Below are 13,232 nucleotides of genomic sequence, written 5' to 3'. Positions count from 1 at the left end.
CCACAACAATTTCTCACCAAGAAAATAAAGGACTTAAATCATCCACGCTACACTAACTGAAAGCCTTTTCCCCCTTCTTGGTATCGTACAGACTACTGAGGAGTGATCTCCGAGATCTCACTTGCAGGACTTATACTGATTCTCTACAAACCCCATCCTTTCAGACGTACTGCACAACCCCAAGTCCAATAGTGGCAGAAACACCCAAACAAGAGATTTTAATCTCTTCTGCAACTTATATAGAACATGCTAGAGGGACAGATATTTCAGACAGAATCCCATTTATTTGGAATCATCTTCCTCTCCATGTAAAGCAAAGTATATCTCATACTCTTTTTCAAGCGTAATCTGGATGAATGGATGGGAAACTGCAAGTTCACCCCTGGATTAGAACCCTTGTCCCTTATGGACAGGGGTAACATGCATAACACTCAACAAATCAGTCACACTTTTAAAATATTTGTACTAGCAAATTGAGACACTGACAGAAAAACAGAAAATGAATTAATAAACACTTCTGAAATACTAAAAGTCTATAACACTAATTAATGTCATTATTTATCAAGTGTAATTCACCACCTTTTCTCCAAAAGTTACCAAGTTTAGGGGGGATTAAGAGGGACAAAGATAAAATCTGAGTCAAAATGAAGGACACCCCTGAAAACCAAGGACAGGTCACAGGTGTATATTAGGCTAAGGACCATAAGGGCCTTTTGAAGCCCAGCCATGCATCCCAAATCTCTGACAAGTTCTTAGTTCACCTGAGAGGTATGGTAACATGTAAATGTCTGGTTATTTGTACTTCAAATAAAAAGGACTCGGTTACTCGTTATAAACTAGGACTAATAAAACTCTTGGGAAAACACAGCTATGCCTCTGAAGATCCTCAGGGCTCAATACCCCAGCAAGTACCCATGAACCCATGCATTCACAAAAGGAAGACTGGCCACAAAAAGTGCTGTGGAGTAGCAGAACAAGACTGCTTTGCATCGACGTACTTCTGGTGAGCAGAAGGAGCAAGTGGGTATGAAACAGCAATGCTAGGAAGCATCAAAATCAGCAGTTCTCAACAGGTGGCCAAGATAACTACAATCAGGCTGCCCTCTAAAGCCATCACCTGAAACTGCAATCTTGCATGCTAGAGAACATGAACTGCTGAAGAAGCTGGCTCAGGACCAACACCCTCCTTTGAAAGACATCCCATTCAAATACAATAATTTATTTTTATTTATTTATTTTACATTTGTTTACCGGGAGAGTCCAACTGGGCATAAAACCCTTTTTCAGCAGAGGCCCGGGGAGAAAAGCTTCATTGTTAGTAGAAAAGCTCTTATGTGTGGAAGATTTTCAGTCCATATATTTCTAGTTAATCACTGTATATTAATCAGATCAGACAATACTAGTACAAGTAGCGAACTTAAACTCGCCTTAAGTCAAAACAAAACAAAAAATAATAGAAAATATATATACAACTGTACAGCATTACTAAGTATTCGAAAGTAATCCAAGCAAGGCAGGCAGTCTGTTTCCAGTCGAAAATCCTTTATTAAGTATCTGATCACACAGATCCAACAATGTTCCTCTATACACAAAGCATTGTCATGTCTTACAATCTCAGCAAATCTGCATTATCCTTATGAGCCTTAAGCATCTGTAATAATGTCTTTTCCGACTGGAAACAGACTGCCTGCCTTGCTTGGATTACTTTCAAATACTTAGTAATGCTGTACAATTATATATATATTTTCTACTATTATTTTTTGTTTTGACTTAAGACGAGTTTACGTTCGCTACTTCTACTACTATTGTCTGATCCGATTAATATACAGTGATTAACTAGAGATATATGGACTGAAAATCTTCCACACAGAGAAGTTTCTTACACCGTTTTGTTTTTGGACCCACTACACTTTAGTGGGTTGTTTTGAGACTTCGGGGATACCACGGAGATTACTTGTTTTTTTTTTTTTTAGAAAAGCTCTTATAATACAATGAAGAAAAAATAGTAACAGACATTCATAACAGTAACAGACATTCTTTGCTGTGACAATTACCATTATGAGGTACATCACTGTTTACTTAACATTTAAGCTGTTCTATCATCCAGTTAACTTAAACCTACCCTAACATATTAGTTAATCTTTAATTTCAAGTTAACAGTAATAACTGTGAGTTCATGTTAAACGTATACCACACATTGTATTACAGACCCATACTAGGGCTCAGTAAATAACTGATCACACAGATCCAACAATGTGTATCTACACACAAAGCATTCTCATGTCTTACAATCTCAGCAGATCTACATTATCCTTATGAGCCTTAAGCATCTGTAATAACGTCTCCCAGAGGGCACATCATCTCTTGTCCTCTGAAGACATGTTGTGGCAATATTACTAAAGGACACCTAGAAAAGCTAAAATGTGCAACACAGAAAAATATATTTTGCTAAGCTTGAAAAGTATGCAAGCTATTTGAAAGTCTAGTTACCTGTCCAGAAATCCAAATGGGCCATAATCAATAGTGAGTCCAACAATACTCATGTTATCTGTGTTCAGAACACCATGACAAAAGCCAACACACTGCCATTCAGCAACAAGCTTTGCTGTTCTTTTTGTTATCTGTAATCAAAAAGTAATGAGATTGTAACATAAAAATAAACACCGTGAAGAACTACAAAAGTACAGGCCAGGGAATGTTCTGTCCTTATTGTCACATGTCAAAGAGCAAAAAGACTACAGTTTAGCTTTCCAGCTGCACAAATCTCATAAACCTTGACATCTTTGTAATTCTACTATGAAATGTTGTCTTGTAGTATAACAGAGAAAGAAATGCATGATTCTGCTAATAACATACTAAAAGGACTAGGTGACCTACAGGCAATGTTCAAAATATGGAAGGGAGGCAATACAACTGATTACTACAGACAATAAGACCTATCAGTCACTATATCTGAAATCATAAACATATCCAGACTACAGAATATGGTGGACGGAAGAGTCAGTAAAATGCTGTAGTGACTGCACAATATGGCAGATGGGAGAGTCAGTAGAACGCAGTCGTGCTACCACAAAAAAAAGTGAATGACAATGTGGAATAAACCCTGCTGAATCATCATATGAATTTGTTAGCTTTATTAAACAAGACAAGTGCCTGGGACAGCTACAAAAAAAAGAAGATATGTACTCACCATAGTGTTCCATTGAGTTGTTCATCTCACACCTTCATTCTTTCAGATGGGTTCAGAGGCGATTCTCAGCTCCGAGTCGGCCTAATACAAAGCTCGAGGTTTATAGACAGCTCAAGGCCAAGTCCCTATCCCATGATGCACCTAGAGTTACCTCCGATCTTGTTTGCTGCGTATAATAATACCACGTGCCATTCTTATCACTGTTACGAGAAAACCCATAGAAAGACTGAGCGACCAGGGCAACACTAGCATCTCCGTCCTCGCAAACCCTGGGGGTAGGAGGGTGGGACATAAGAATGAAGGCGAGATTAACAACTCGCATGGAACGTTATGGTGTCATTCTTATCACTGTTACGAGAAAACCCATAGAAAGACTGAGCAAACAGGGCAACACTAGCATATCCGTCCTCGCAAACCCTGGGGGTAGGAGGGTGGGACGTAAGAATGAAGGCGAGATGAGCAACTCGCATGGAACGTTATGGTGCCATTCTTATCACTGTTACGAGAAAACCCAGAGAAAGACTGAGCGACCAGGGCAACACTAGCATCTCCGTCCTCGCAAACCCTGGGGGTAGGAGGGTGGGACGTAAGAATGAAGGCGAGATTAACAACTCGCATGGAACGTTATGGTGCCATTCTTATCACTCCTATGAGAAAACCCATAGACTGAGTGACCAGGGCAACACTAGCATCTCTGTCCTCGCAAACCCTGGGGGTAGGAGGGTGGGACGTAAGAATGAAGGCGAGATGAGCAACTCGCATGGAACGTTATGGTGCCATTCTTATCACTCACGAGAAAACCCACAGACTGAGCGACCAGGGCAACACTAGCATCTCCGTCTTCGCAAACCCTGGGGGTAGGAGGGTAGGACGTAAGAATGAAGGCGAGATTAACAACTCGCATGGAACGTTATGGTGCCATTCTTATCACTGTTACGAGAAAACCCATAGAAAGACTGAGCAACCAGGGCAACACTAGCATCTCTGTCCTTGCAAACCCTGGAGGTAGGAGGGTGGGACGTAAGAATGAAGGCGAGATTAACAACTCGCATGGAACGTTATGGTGCCATTCTTATCACTCTTACGAGAAAACGTTTAGTTATGTACTTACCATAACTTTGGATGTATGGGATCCATCTCGCCTACATTCATAACATGGGTTCGGAGACGATCCATCGGCTCCGACTCGGCCACTATACACTAGAACGAAGTCTCTCATTGGCTGGGCTCCCCCTTATCCCAGAATGCACCACACCTGCTTCCCCAGATCTTGTTTGTTCGCTTTCATACATTCATATAGGTACAGAAAAAAAAAAACATACCAATAACTGTAACCAACTAGAGCCCTTCAAGAGAAGAGCTCAGCAAGAGCAATATTTCCTCCAAATCCAAAAGGTAGGGGGAAGGAGGGTGGGTATGTATGAATGTAAGCGAGATGGATCCCATACATCCGAAGTTATGGTAAGTACATAACTAAAAGATGTAATGGGATCCTATCTCGCCTACATTCATAACAGATGGGACAGCGTCCCTAGCACCTAAATCCCGGGTTGCTCATTGGAACACACTCCTGAGACCTGCGGAACCAAAGGAAGCTCTGCCTCGGGAAGCCACATCAACCTTATAATGAAAAATGAAGGTGTGCGGAGAAGACCAAGTAGCAGCCGCACAAATATCATCTATTGAAACTTTGGAGTGAAAAGCTACAGAGGTGGCTATAGCCCTGGTAGAATGAGCCTTGAGTGGGAAAGGTAACTCTCTGCCTGACTGGGAATAAATGAAGGAGATGCAATCCTTAATCCATTTGGCTATGGTGGTTTTGGCAACTGGTAGACCTAACCTATTCTCCGCAAAGGACACAAACAGCTGGTTAGATTTTCGTGTCTGACTGGTCCTAAGTAAAAATGCAGTTGCCTGTGAACATCCAACTGGTGGAAGGTAAATTTTGCTCTATTAGAAAAATTTGGAAAGAAAACGGGGAGCTCCAAGGATTGCTGAATGCATAAAGGGGATGCTACCTTAGGCAAAAAGGAGGGATTCAATCTGAGGGAAACTCTGTCTTTATGAAAAATCAAATAAGGAGGAGTAGAACAGAGAGCCTGAAGCTCTGAAACCCGCTTAGCAGAAGTTATTGCCACTAGAAGGGCGGTTTTCCAGAAATTTTATATCACAAGTCGCTGCCGGCTCAAAGGGACGGGCAGTTAAGGAGGCCAGAACCAAATTTAAGTCCCAAGGGGGCACAGGATGAGCCATAGGAGGCCTCAGGAGCCAAGCTCCCTTAAGAAAGGACTTGCAAAGTCTGTTTGCCATTAAGGAGGGCTCTACCGGAAACATGAAAATTAGAGATGGCTGCTAGTTGAACCTTAATTGTGGAGACTGAAGAGCCCGAATGAAACAATGAAGCTAGAAATTCCAAGACCTGCGGAACTGGGGCTGTAAGAGGATCAATGCCTCGCTGCTGGGCCCAAAAGGCAAACCTTTTCCATTTGCTGGAATACAGCTTAACAGTGGACGGCTTGTGGGAAGAGGACAAAATGTACATCACTTCTGGAGAAAGAGAATTATCTCTAACTAAGGATGGAAGTGGAGTAACCAAGCAGCCAGTCGCAACGACCGGAGGGACGGATGAGAGTGTCCCGACTGATGAGACAACAGATCCGGCACTGGGTCCAGAATCCAAGGGCCCTGTACCGCATACTTCTGAATGAATGGGAACCAAACCTGATGGGGCCAGTGTGGGGCGACCAAAATCATGTCGCTCCCTACATGAAGAGCCTTCTGAATCACCCTCGGGAGAAGGGGGACCGGGGGGAAGGCATAAAGCAGACCCGGGGGCCAATTGTGGGCTAGAGCGTCCCTGGGAAACTGCCCCTTGGAGGGAGTCAGAGTGAAGAACTCTCTGCACTTCGCGTTGTTGGGGCTGGCGAACAAGTCGCAACAAGGGAGACCCCATTTGGCGGAGATCTGCGCAGCCACTCTGTTGTTGAGGGACCACTTGTGTGGCAACAGGAGAGTCCTGCTGAGCCTGTCTGCAATCACATTGGCTTTCCCCGGAATGTGCATTGCTACTAAGAAACGTTGGGTAGCTATGGCCCAGCGCCACACTCTCATGGCCTCTCTGCAAAGGGGGTAGGACCTGGTTCCGCCCTGCTTGTTTACGTGCCAAACTACCGACATTTTGTCGGATAGAATCGCAATAGTACCTTGGGGGAGAGCATGATGAAGTGCTTGCAAAACCACAAGCACCGCTCTCATTTCCAGGACATTGATGTGAAGGTGCGCTTCGCAATCCTGCCAAGTGCCTTGGACAGACCTGTCCAGATAATGACCCCCCACCCTATCTGGGAGGCGTCCGTGGTCACTGTGGCAACTGGGGGCTGAAGGGCGAAAGGACACCCCCGGTCCAGGTTGGACCGACGCAGCCACCAATGGAGGTCCAGACGACAACGGTCCGTAATCAGAACCAAATGGTTCAGGGGAAGTTCTTGATACGACCATTGAACCGATAATAGCCATTGCAGCACCCGCATGTGCAGCCTGGCTAACGGAACTAGGAGAATAGTTGCGGCCATCGTGCCCAATAACTGAAGAATCTGTCTGGCAGGAACTCAAAATTTGGGTAACAAGTTTAGAATCTGAGATTGTAGGACCTGAATTCTTTCTGATGGCAAAAATGCCCACATCCTTTTTGTGTCTAACTCTGTGCCTATAAAGGTGATACGCTGAGATGGCCCCAGCAAAGATTTTTCCCAATTGAAAGTGATTCCCAGCGAGAGACCCAAAGTTACTGTGGCCATCAGCGCTCGAATCAGTAGATGCTTGGAGGTGGCAGTGAGGAGCCAGTCGTCTAGATAGGAAAACACTTGGAATCCTAGACTTCTCAGGTGAGCTGTCACCACTGCCAGACACTTGGTGAACACCCTGGGAGCTGTGGTGAGACCAAAGGGCAGTGCACGAAACTGGAAAAGACTGGTTCCTAGGCGGAAGCGTAAATGACTCCTGGACTCTTGACGTATCAAAATGTGATAGTAAGCATCCTTGAGGTCTATGGAGCACATCCAGACATCCTTCTCCAATAACGGGAGAATGGACTGAAGGGTGACCATCCGGAACTTGGACTTTTTCACAAAACGATTTAATGAGCTTAGGTCCAAAATGGGCCTTACGTCCCCTGTCTTTTTTGGCACCAAAAATAATCTCGAGTAAGTTCCTGATCCGATCTGGTTGGCGGGGACGGGCTGGATGACCCCTTTGCTTAGCAGCTTTGAAACTTCTATGGCTGCTTGATCCCGTTGACTAGGTGGCACGTCCGGGATTCTCCTTGTAGGAGGAGGGGACTTGAAGAAGGGGATGAGGTAGCCTCTGGTTACAATCAATGCAAAGCACCCACTGATCCTTGGTTATAGATTCCCAAGCCTGTGGGTGTTTCGCAAAACAACCCCCGACTGGCTCCGGAGAAGCACAGCTGGGCCACATCCTAGGGATGTTGAGGGTAGGAGGAACCACAAAAGGAATCGCGGTCTCCAGTGTTACGGGGGCCTCTGCCACTTCTGGGGCGGCGTCTTCCTGAATCCCCCCCCCTCCCCTGCCTCTAGAGGGGGGATCACCCGGTGTAGAGAAGAACTTTTGGGATTTTCTGAACCACATTTTCCCTCCTCTCTGGGCCTTGGGGTAAGGTCTAGAGGGAGTGGAAAAACGGGCCCCAATGGCAGCCAAGGTCTTGCCCTCCTGCTCGCACCGAGTAAGTGTGTCCTTCACCTTGGGTCCAAACAGAGAGGGCCCATCAAAAGGGGCGTCGGCGAAGGAAGACTTAAAGGCCTCTGCAAGTGGACACAAGCGTAACCAGGCTTGTCTCCTAAGAGCCACTCCTGTGCCCGCTGCTCTACTCGCCCCTTCGGCTGCATAGGAAATGAGCCTCATGGACGAGTTGACTATAGAAGATAGGGTAGTCATCTGGGCGCCTAAGGTCTGGGCTAATGCCTCAGGAAGATTACCCGCAAGAGACTCTCCTAACTCCTTGAGGAGGTCCCTTTGGAGCCTGGTAAAATGACCAAGATAGTTCAGCGACCGCAGGGTAAAGATCGCTGAAGAAAGGGTACGCTTCCCGTACCTATCCATGCTCCTAGAGTCCTTATTAGGAGGATGAATAGACGTTGAAGCCTCTGCCACGTCCTGCTGAGTGGCAGATGTCGCCACCACCGCATCAACTGCAACACCCTTAGTGAGGAATTCCTTCTGGGGAGGGGCTGAAAGGAACTTATTAGGTCTGGCAGGCACCGGTTCCACTGTATCAGGATGCTCCCACACCCAGGAAGAGGAGGGCTGGGCCCCGAAGGCCTTGAGGAAGACTGACTCCTCAGCGGTAGGGGCTTTGGATTGCCAATCGCCTCTCTGTCTCAAGATCTCAAGGATATCCGAGAAGGAGACGTCATCCGAGGACGATTTTGGGGACCCCTCCGCATCATCAAGGTATCTGAAGTGACGGACTCATCTTGGGAATCAACGTGCTTCCTCTTGCACAGTTTCTTCCTTGGGGGTTCATCCAAAGCAGATTCAGAAGGACCCCCCGGAAGAAGGGAACCCTCTAAGGGGGTATCCTCAGGCCCTGGGGCCCCACTGTCGTGGGAAAGAATGTCACCAGAGGCACCAGTACCCAAATCTAGGGACGGTGAGGTAGAAACTTGCTGAACCGGCAAGGTCATGGCCAGCGCACTCCTCATGGCCTCAAAAGCAGGACCTCCAGACTCTGCAGAGGGCACTTGCTGAGAGACCATGGCGATACCGGGAATACCTGCGGCCGATGCTCCGAGGGGAAGACTGGGCATCGAAGAGGCCAGCTCCACAGTGTTGCCCTCAGCCCCCACCGAGGAAGACCCGGTACCAAACCCTGACACCGAGGACAGGGTAGGAATGAAGGTCGGAGCAGAGAAACTCCGAGGGGGTCTCTGCTCCGACTGGATGATTCCGCTGCGTTCTACCAGCACCGACTCCAATGGCTCCAAGGGGGTCGGAGGAGGAATCAAATGCACGGAATGGGGAATCGGCTCCGAAGCCGAGTGGGCTGGAGCCGAGATCATTTTAGTAAAAACTGGGGACTGGAACAGCCTCTGGATAACTCTATCCAAATCTGAATCCGACAACCTAGAGGATTTGGAGGAAATAGACTGGGGCCGAGAAGACTTCTGCCTCGGCTCCGATAAAACAGGGGACCGGCTCCGAAAAGGTTCCAACACTATCAGATCCGAGATTGGAACCGTTTGTAAAGGTGTCGGCGCCGAAGGCGGCTCCGGGGCCGAGGGGGAAGAGTCTGAGCTGCACACCTCCAACGGCTCCGAAACCAAAGGAGCCGAAGTAGGTGATTGGCCTCTCGGTGCACTAACCTGCGGCTCTGACACCAATGGAGCCGAGGAAAGAGGCACCGAGGCAGACCCTTCAGCCATCGGCTCCACAGCCATTGGAGCCGAGGAAGAAGAGGTCGATCTATGTTTCTTGGATGTCGGGTCCGACGGACTGGTCGGAGCCGACGATCTATGCTTCTTGGGTGTCGGGCCCAACGGGCTGGTCGGAGCCGACGACCTTTTCTTTTTAGAAGCTGGAGATGAAGCCAACGCTTCCTCAAATGAAGGTTTAATAAGACCTCTAAGTATTAGCTTGTTTTTTCTTTCCTGAAGGACCCTGGAAGAAAAAGCGTGACAAACACTGCATGTATCTTGTAGATGTTTGGGCCCTAAACAGTAAACGCAGACAGCATGGCTGTCTGTGATAGACATTTTATAATTACATTTAGCACATTTTTTATACCCTGATTTCTGCTCCTTAGACATCTTGAACAAGGTAGAAAACAGATAACAGATCGAAACGCTAAAATACAGTAAACAGAAGTAGACTAATGTACGGGCTAAAGCCCTCTAACTTAAACGGGCTTAGCCCGATACAACAGGAAAAACAGAGAAAAAAACTATTTCAGTCACACAACCAAAGTAAAAACACACAGCAAAGAGCAAAGGCCCTCTAATTTAAATGGGCCTTGCCCAGTATACTAGAAGCGCGAAAATTATAAAAAAATCCCAAATTCACAAAAACTGAGAAACAAACGCTCACAAAGCTGTTAAAACAGCTGATGTTAAGTTGTCAATCTCGCCTTCATTCTTGCTTGATGGGTTCGGAGCCGATCCTCGGCTCCGACTCGGCACTTGCTTTAGCTCGAGAACTCCTTTTACCAGCTCGAGGCAGCCCCATATCCCATGATGCAAGGCAGTAAGTACCCAGATCTCGTTTGCCGCTTCGCTTAGGAGGTCTTCTTTTTGCCAGCTCCTGGTAAGTTGTTCACTTTTGTGATTTAAGCCCCTTTTTTAGTCAAAAAAACTATTTTATTGATAGTTTAAGTTATATTCTACCCTTTCTGACAGAATTTTCCTGTCTCCTTTAATTTTTTGTTAGTCAATTTTTCCCTATCCCACCCCCCCCCTGTTAGGGTGTGTGTGTGTTGGATTTTATAGAATACCTTTTTGGTATTTGTGTAAGTTAATTTAGACTGGTGTTGTGTGTGTGTGTGTTGTGTTCTCAACACTATGTCTAAGGAGAGGGTCTCGGGTTTTAAGAAGTGTGACTCGTGCTGTCAGAAGATGTCTCTGACAGACGGTCACACTTCTTGCCTGTATTGTCTGGGCCCTCTTCACCTGCAGGACTCCTGTGCTATTTGTCACTCCTTCAGCCAGAGAGTCCTGCAGGAGAGACGTAATAAGTTGATTCTTAGGGGCCTTCTTAAGCCGGAGGGCTCTCCGGCTAAGTCGGCTCCACCAAAATCAACTAAACCTGCCAAGGCCCAGGCTTCTGTTTCTAAGCCTGCGGCCTCGGCTCCAACTCGTATTGAGTCGAGATCGGCTCTGGCTGGAGCCGATTCTGGATCGACAAAGCTTCGGCCCGATGGCTATCGGTGCCGAATCTGTTTTGACCACCGATGTCGGCTCCGATCGGTTCCGACACCCATGTGGCACAGGCATCGGTGTCGGCTCCGATCGGCTCCGACACCGTTACTTTGGTGGCTGTATCGGCTCCGGCTGGAGCCGATACATCGAGACGTTCTGTCGGGTCCGAGAAGTCGGCGCCGACAGGATCTGTAGTATCGGCTCCGATGGGTCATTCCCGGAAGAGGGCGAGGGCTCCTTCCTTGGGGCCGCTACTTCGGCTCGGCGCCTCTTCTATCGGAACGGAGCCATCGGAGCCGATCTTCAAGGTCATCCAGGTTGTCAGATCATGACCTAGAGAGAGTGGTCAGTAGATTACTCAAGTCACAGGTACTGGCCCAAATGCTACACAGTCCGTCTCAGCAGACGACTGTTGGTCCACACCCCGTTACAGTTCCTCCTTCAACTCTACCCCAGAGTTTGGAGTTGGAGTCTTCGGGCATGGTTACTGCTACGGCTGGAGGACGGATACCCCCTTCTGTTCCTTCAGCCTCTACTCTTATCTCCTCTTCCTTAGAGGGATTCGGTGGTCGGGCTTCCATGGTCTCCTCCGAGGGGTGAGTGGCATCGGACCCTTGTCCGAGCCCGCTCTTCCCTTGGAGCCTCGGCCTTGGTGAGCTCGGCTCCGACATCTGCCTCGGAGACTTCCCTTCGGTGGTCCCGGAGTTCCTAGCTCTTGGGCGGGTTCTCTCGGACCTGCCTGGGAGGGAGCATTCGAGGTAATGAAGAGTGTACTGGCCACTGGTATCAGTCAGCAGTCTGTTCCCGTAGCTCCTCCCTCTATAGTACCTGTTGACATCTCTGCCACTTCTCTTGCTACAGGACCCAGAGATCCTCCGCCTCAGGTTTCCCCATTGGGAATTTCCCCTCTTCCGAGGATTCTCCTGATGTTTCGCGAGATCCTCCTAGGAAGAGGACTTGTAAGAGTAAGCTTGTAGACTCCCCCGAGTCTGTCACTTTGGATACTGACTTTGATGAGTCAGAGGGATCCCCTAGATCCCCCTCTGAGGATGTCTCCTTCTCAGACATCCTAGAACTTCTGAAACAGAGGGGAAACTGGCCCACCAACAATCCCTCTGAGGATGAGTCAGTATACCTAGAGGCGTTTGGATCTCGGCCCTCCACCTCCTGGGTGTCTCCGCCTTTCGACCCCCTTATGCAAGTTATTGCATGAAAGGCGTGGGCAGCTCCTGACTCTGTAGAGCCAGTCCCTAGGAGGCCTTCAAAATTTATCACTGCCCCGAGTGACAAACAATTCCTTACCAAGGGTGTCCCCGCTGATGCCATGGTGGTGGCTGCGGCCACCAAAAAGGAACTTGCAGATCTTTCTGTGCCCGTCCATCCTCCTAATAAGGACTCTAGGACCATGGATAGGTACGGCAAGCGGATGTTTTCCTCAGCGACCTTTGCTATGCGTTAAGCTGAATTATCTTTGTCACTTCACCAGACTCCAGAGAGATATCCTGAAGGAGCTGGGAGAAGTAGTTCAGGATCCTACAGCTGCAGGGGCTCAAGAAAAGATTGCTTCGCAGCTAGGAACCCTCAATTCCATTGCTAACTCCTCCATGCGGCTAATATCTTATGCTGCGGATGGAGCGAGTAGAGCCGCAGGCACAGGTGTGGCTCTTAGACGCCAAGCCTGGATGCGGCTATGTGATTTTATGGATCCCTTTAAAGCGTCCTTCACAAATTCTCCCTTTGATGGGTCAGCTTTGTTTGGCCCTCAGGTGAAGGAAACCTTGACCAGGTGTGAGCAGGACGGCAAGACTCTTTCTGCTGTTGGAGTCCGTTTTCCACCCCTTCTAGGCCTTATCCCAAAGGACAGAAGGGTGGGAAGATGTGGTTCCGTAAATCCCAAGGAGTCACGCCGGATTCACGTGGTCAGTTTACCCCTAGAGGCAGAGGGGGTAACAACAACAGACGCCGCTCTAGAGGCAGAGGGGTCCAAGAACCAGGGAAACAGGGAGCCTCTCTCTGATAAGCCCTTTCAGCATCCCTGAGGTGTTGCCCGGCTGTCCCTCCTTGGAGGCAGTCGGGGCAAGATTATCACTGTACCCAGAAGCCTGGCATTCCCT

At 47.9% G+C, this 13,232-nt stretch overlaps 1 protein-coding gene across 1 annotated transcript in view; it reads right to left on the bottom strand.

Moving 5' to 3' along the window:
* SELENOO (selenoprotein O) overlaps positions 1-13,232 on the bottom strand; it is an 857,804-nt gene that overhangs the window by 418,218 nt on the left and 426,354 nt on the right. The window contains exon 4 of the mRNA XM_044088791.1: positions 2,491-2,621. Within this exon, the coding sequence (XP_043944726.1) occupies positions 2,491-2,621 (131 nt within the window). The remainder of the gene's footprint in view (positions 1-2,490; positions 2,622-13,232) is intronic.

This window comes from Protopterus annectens, chromosome 11.part0, assembly GCF_019279795.1.
Source record: "Protopterus annectens isolate FY-2018-M chromosome 11.part0, PAN1.0, whole genome shotgun sequence".
Lineage (NCBI taxonomy): Eukaryota > Metazoa > Chordata > Ceratodontiformes > Protopteridae > Protopterus > Protopterus annectens.
This window is presented reverse-complemented; position numbering and strand designations above follow the sequence as displayed.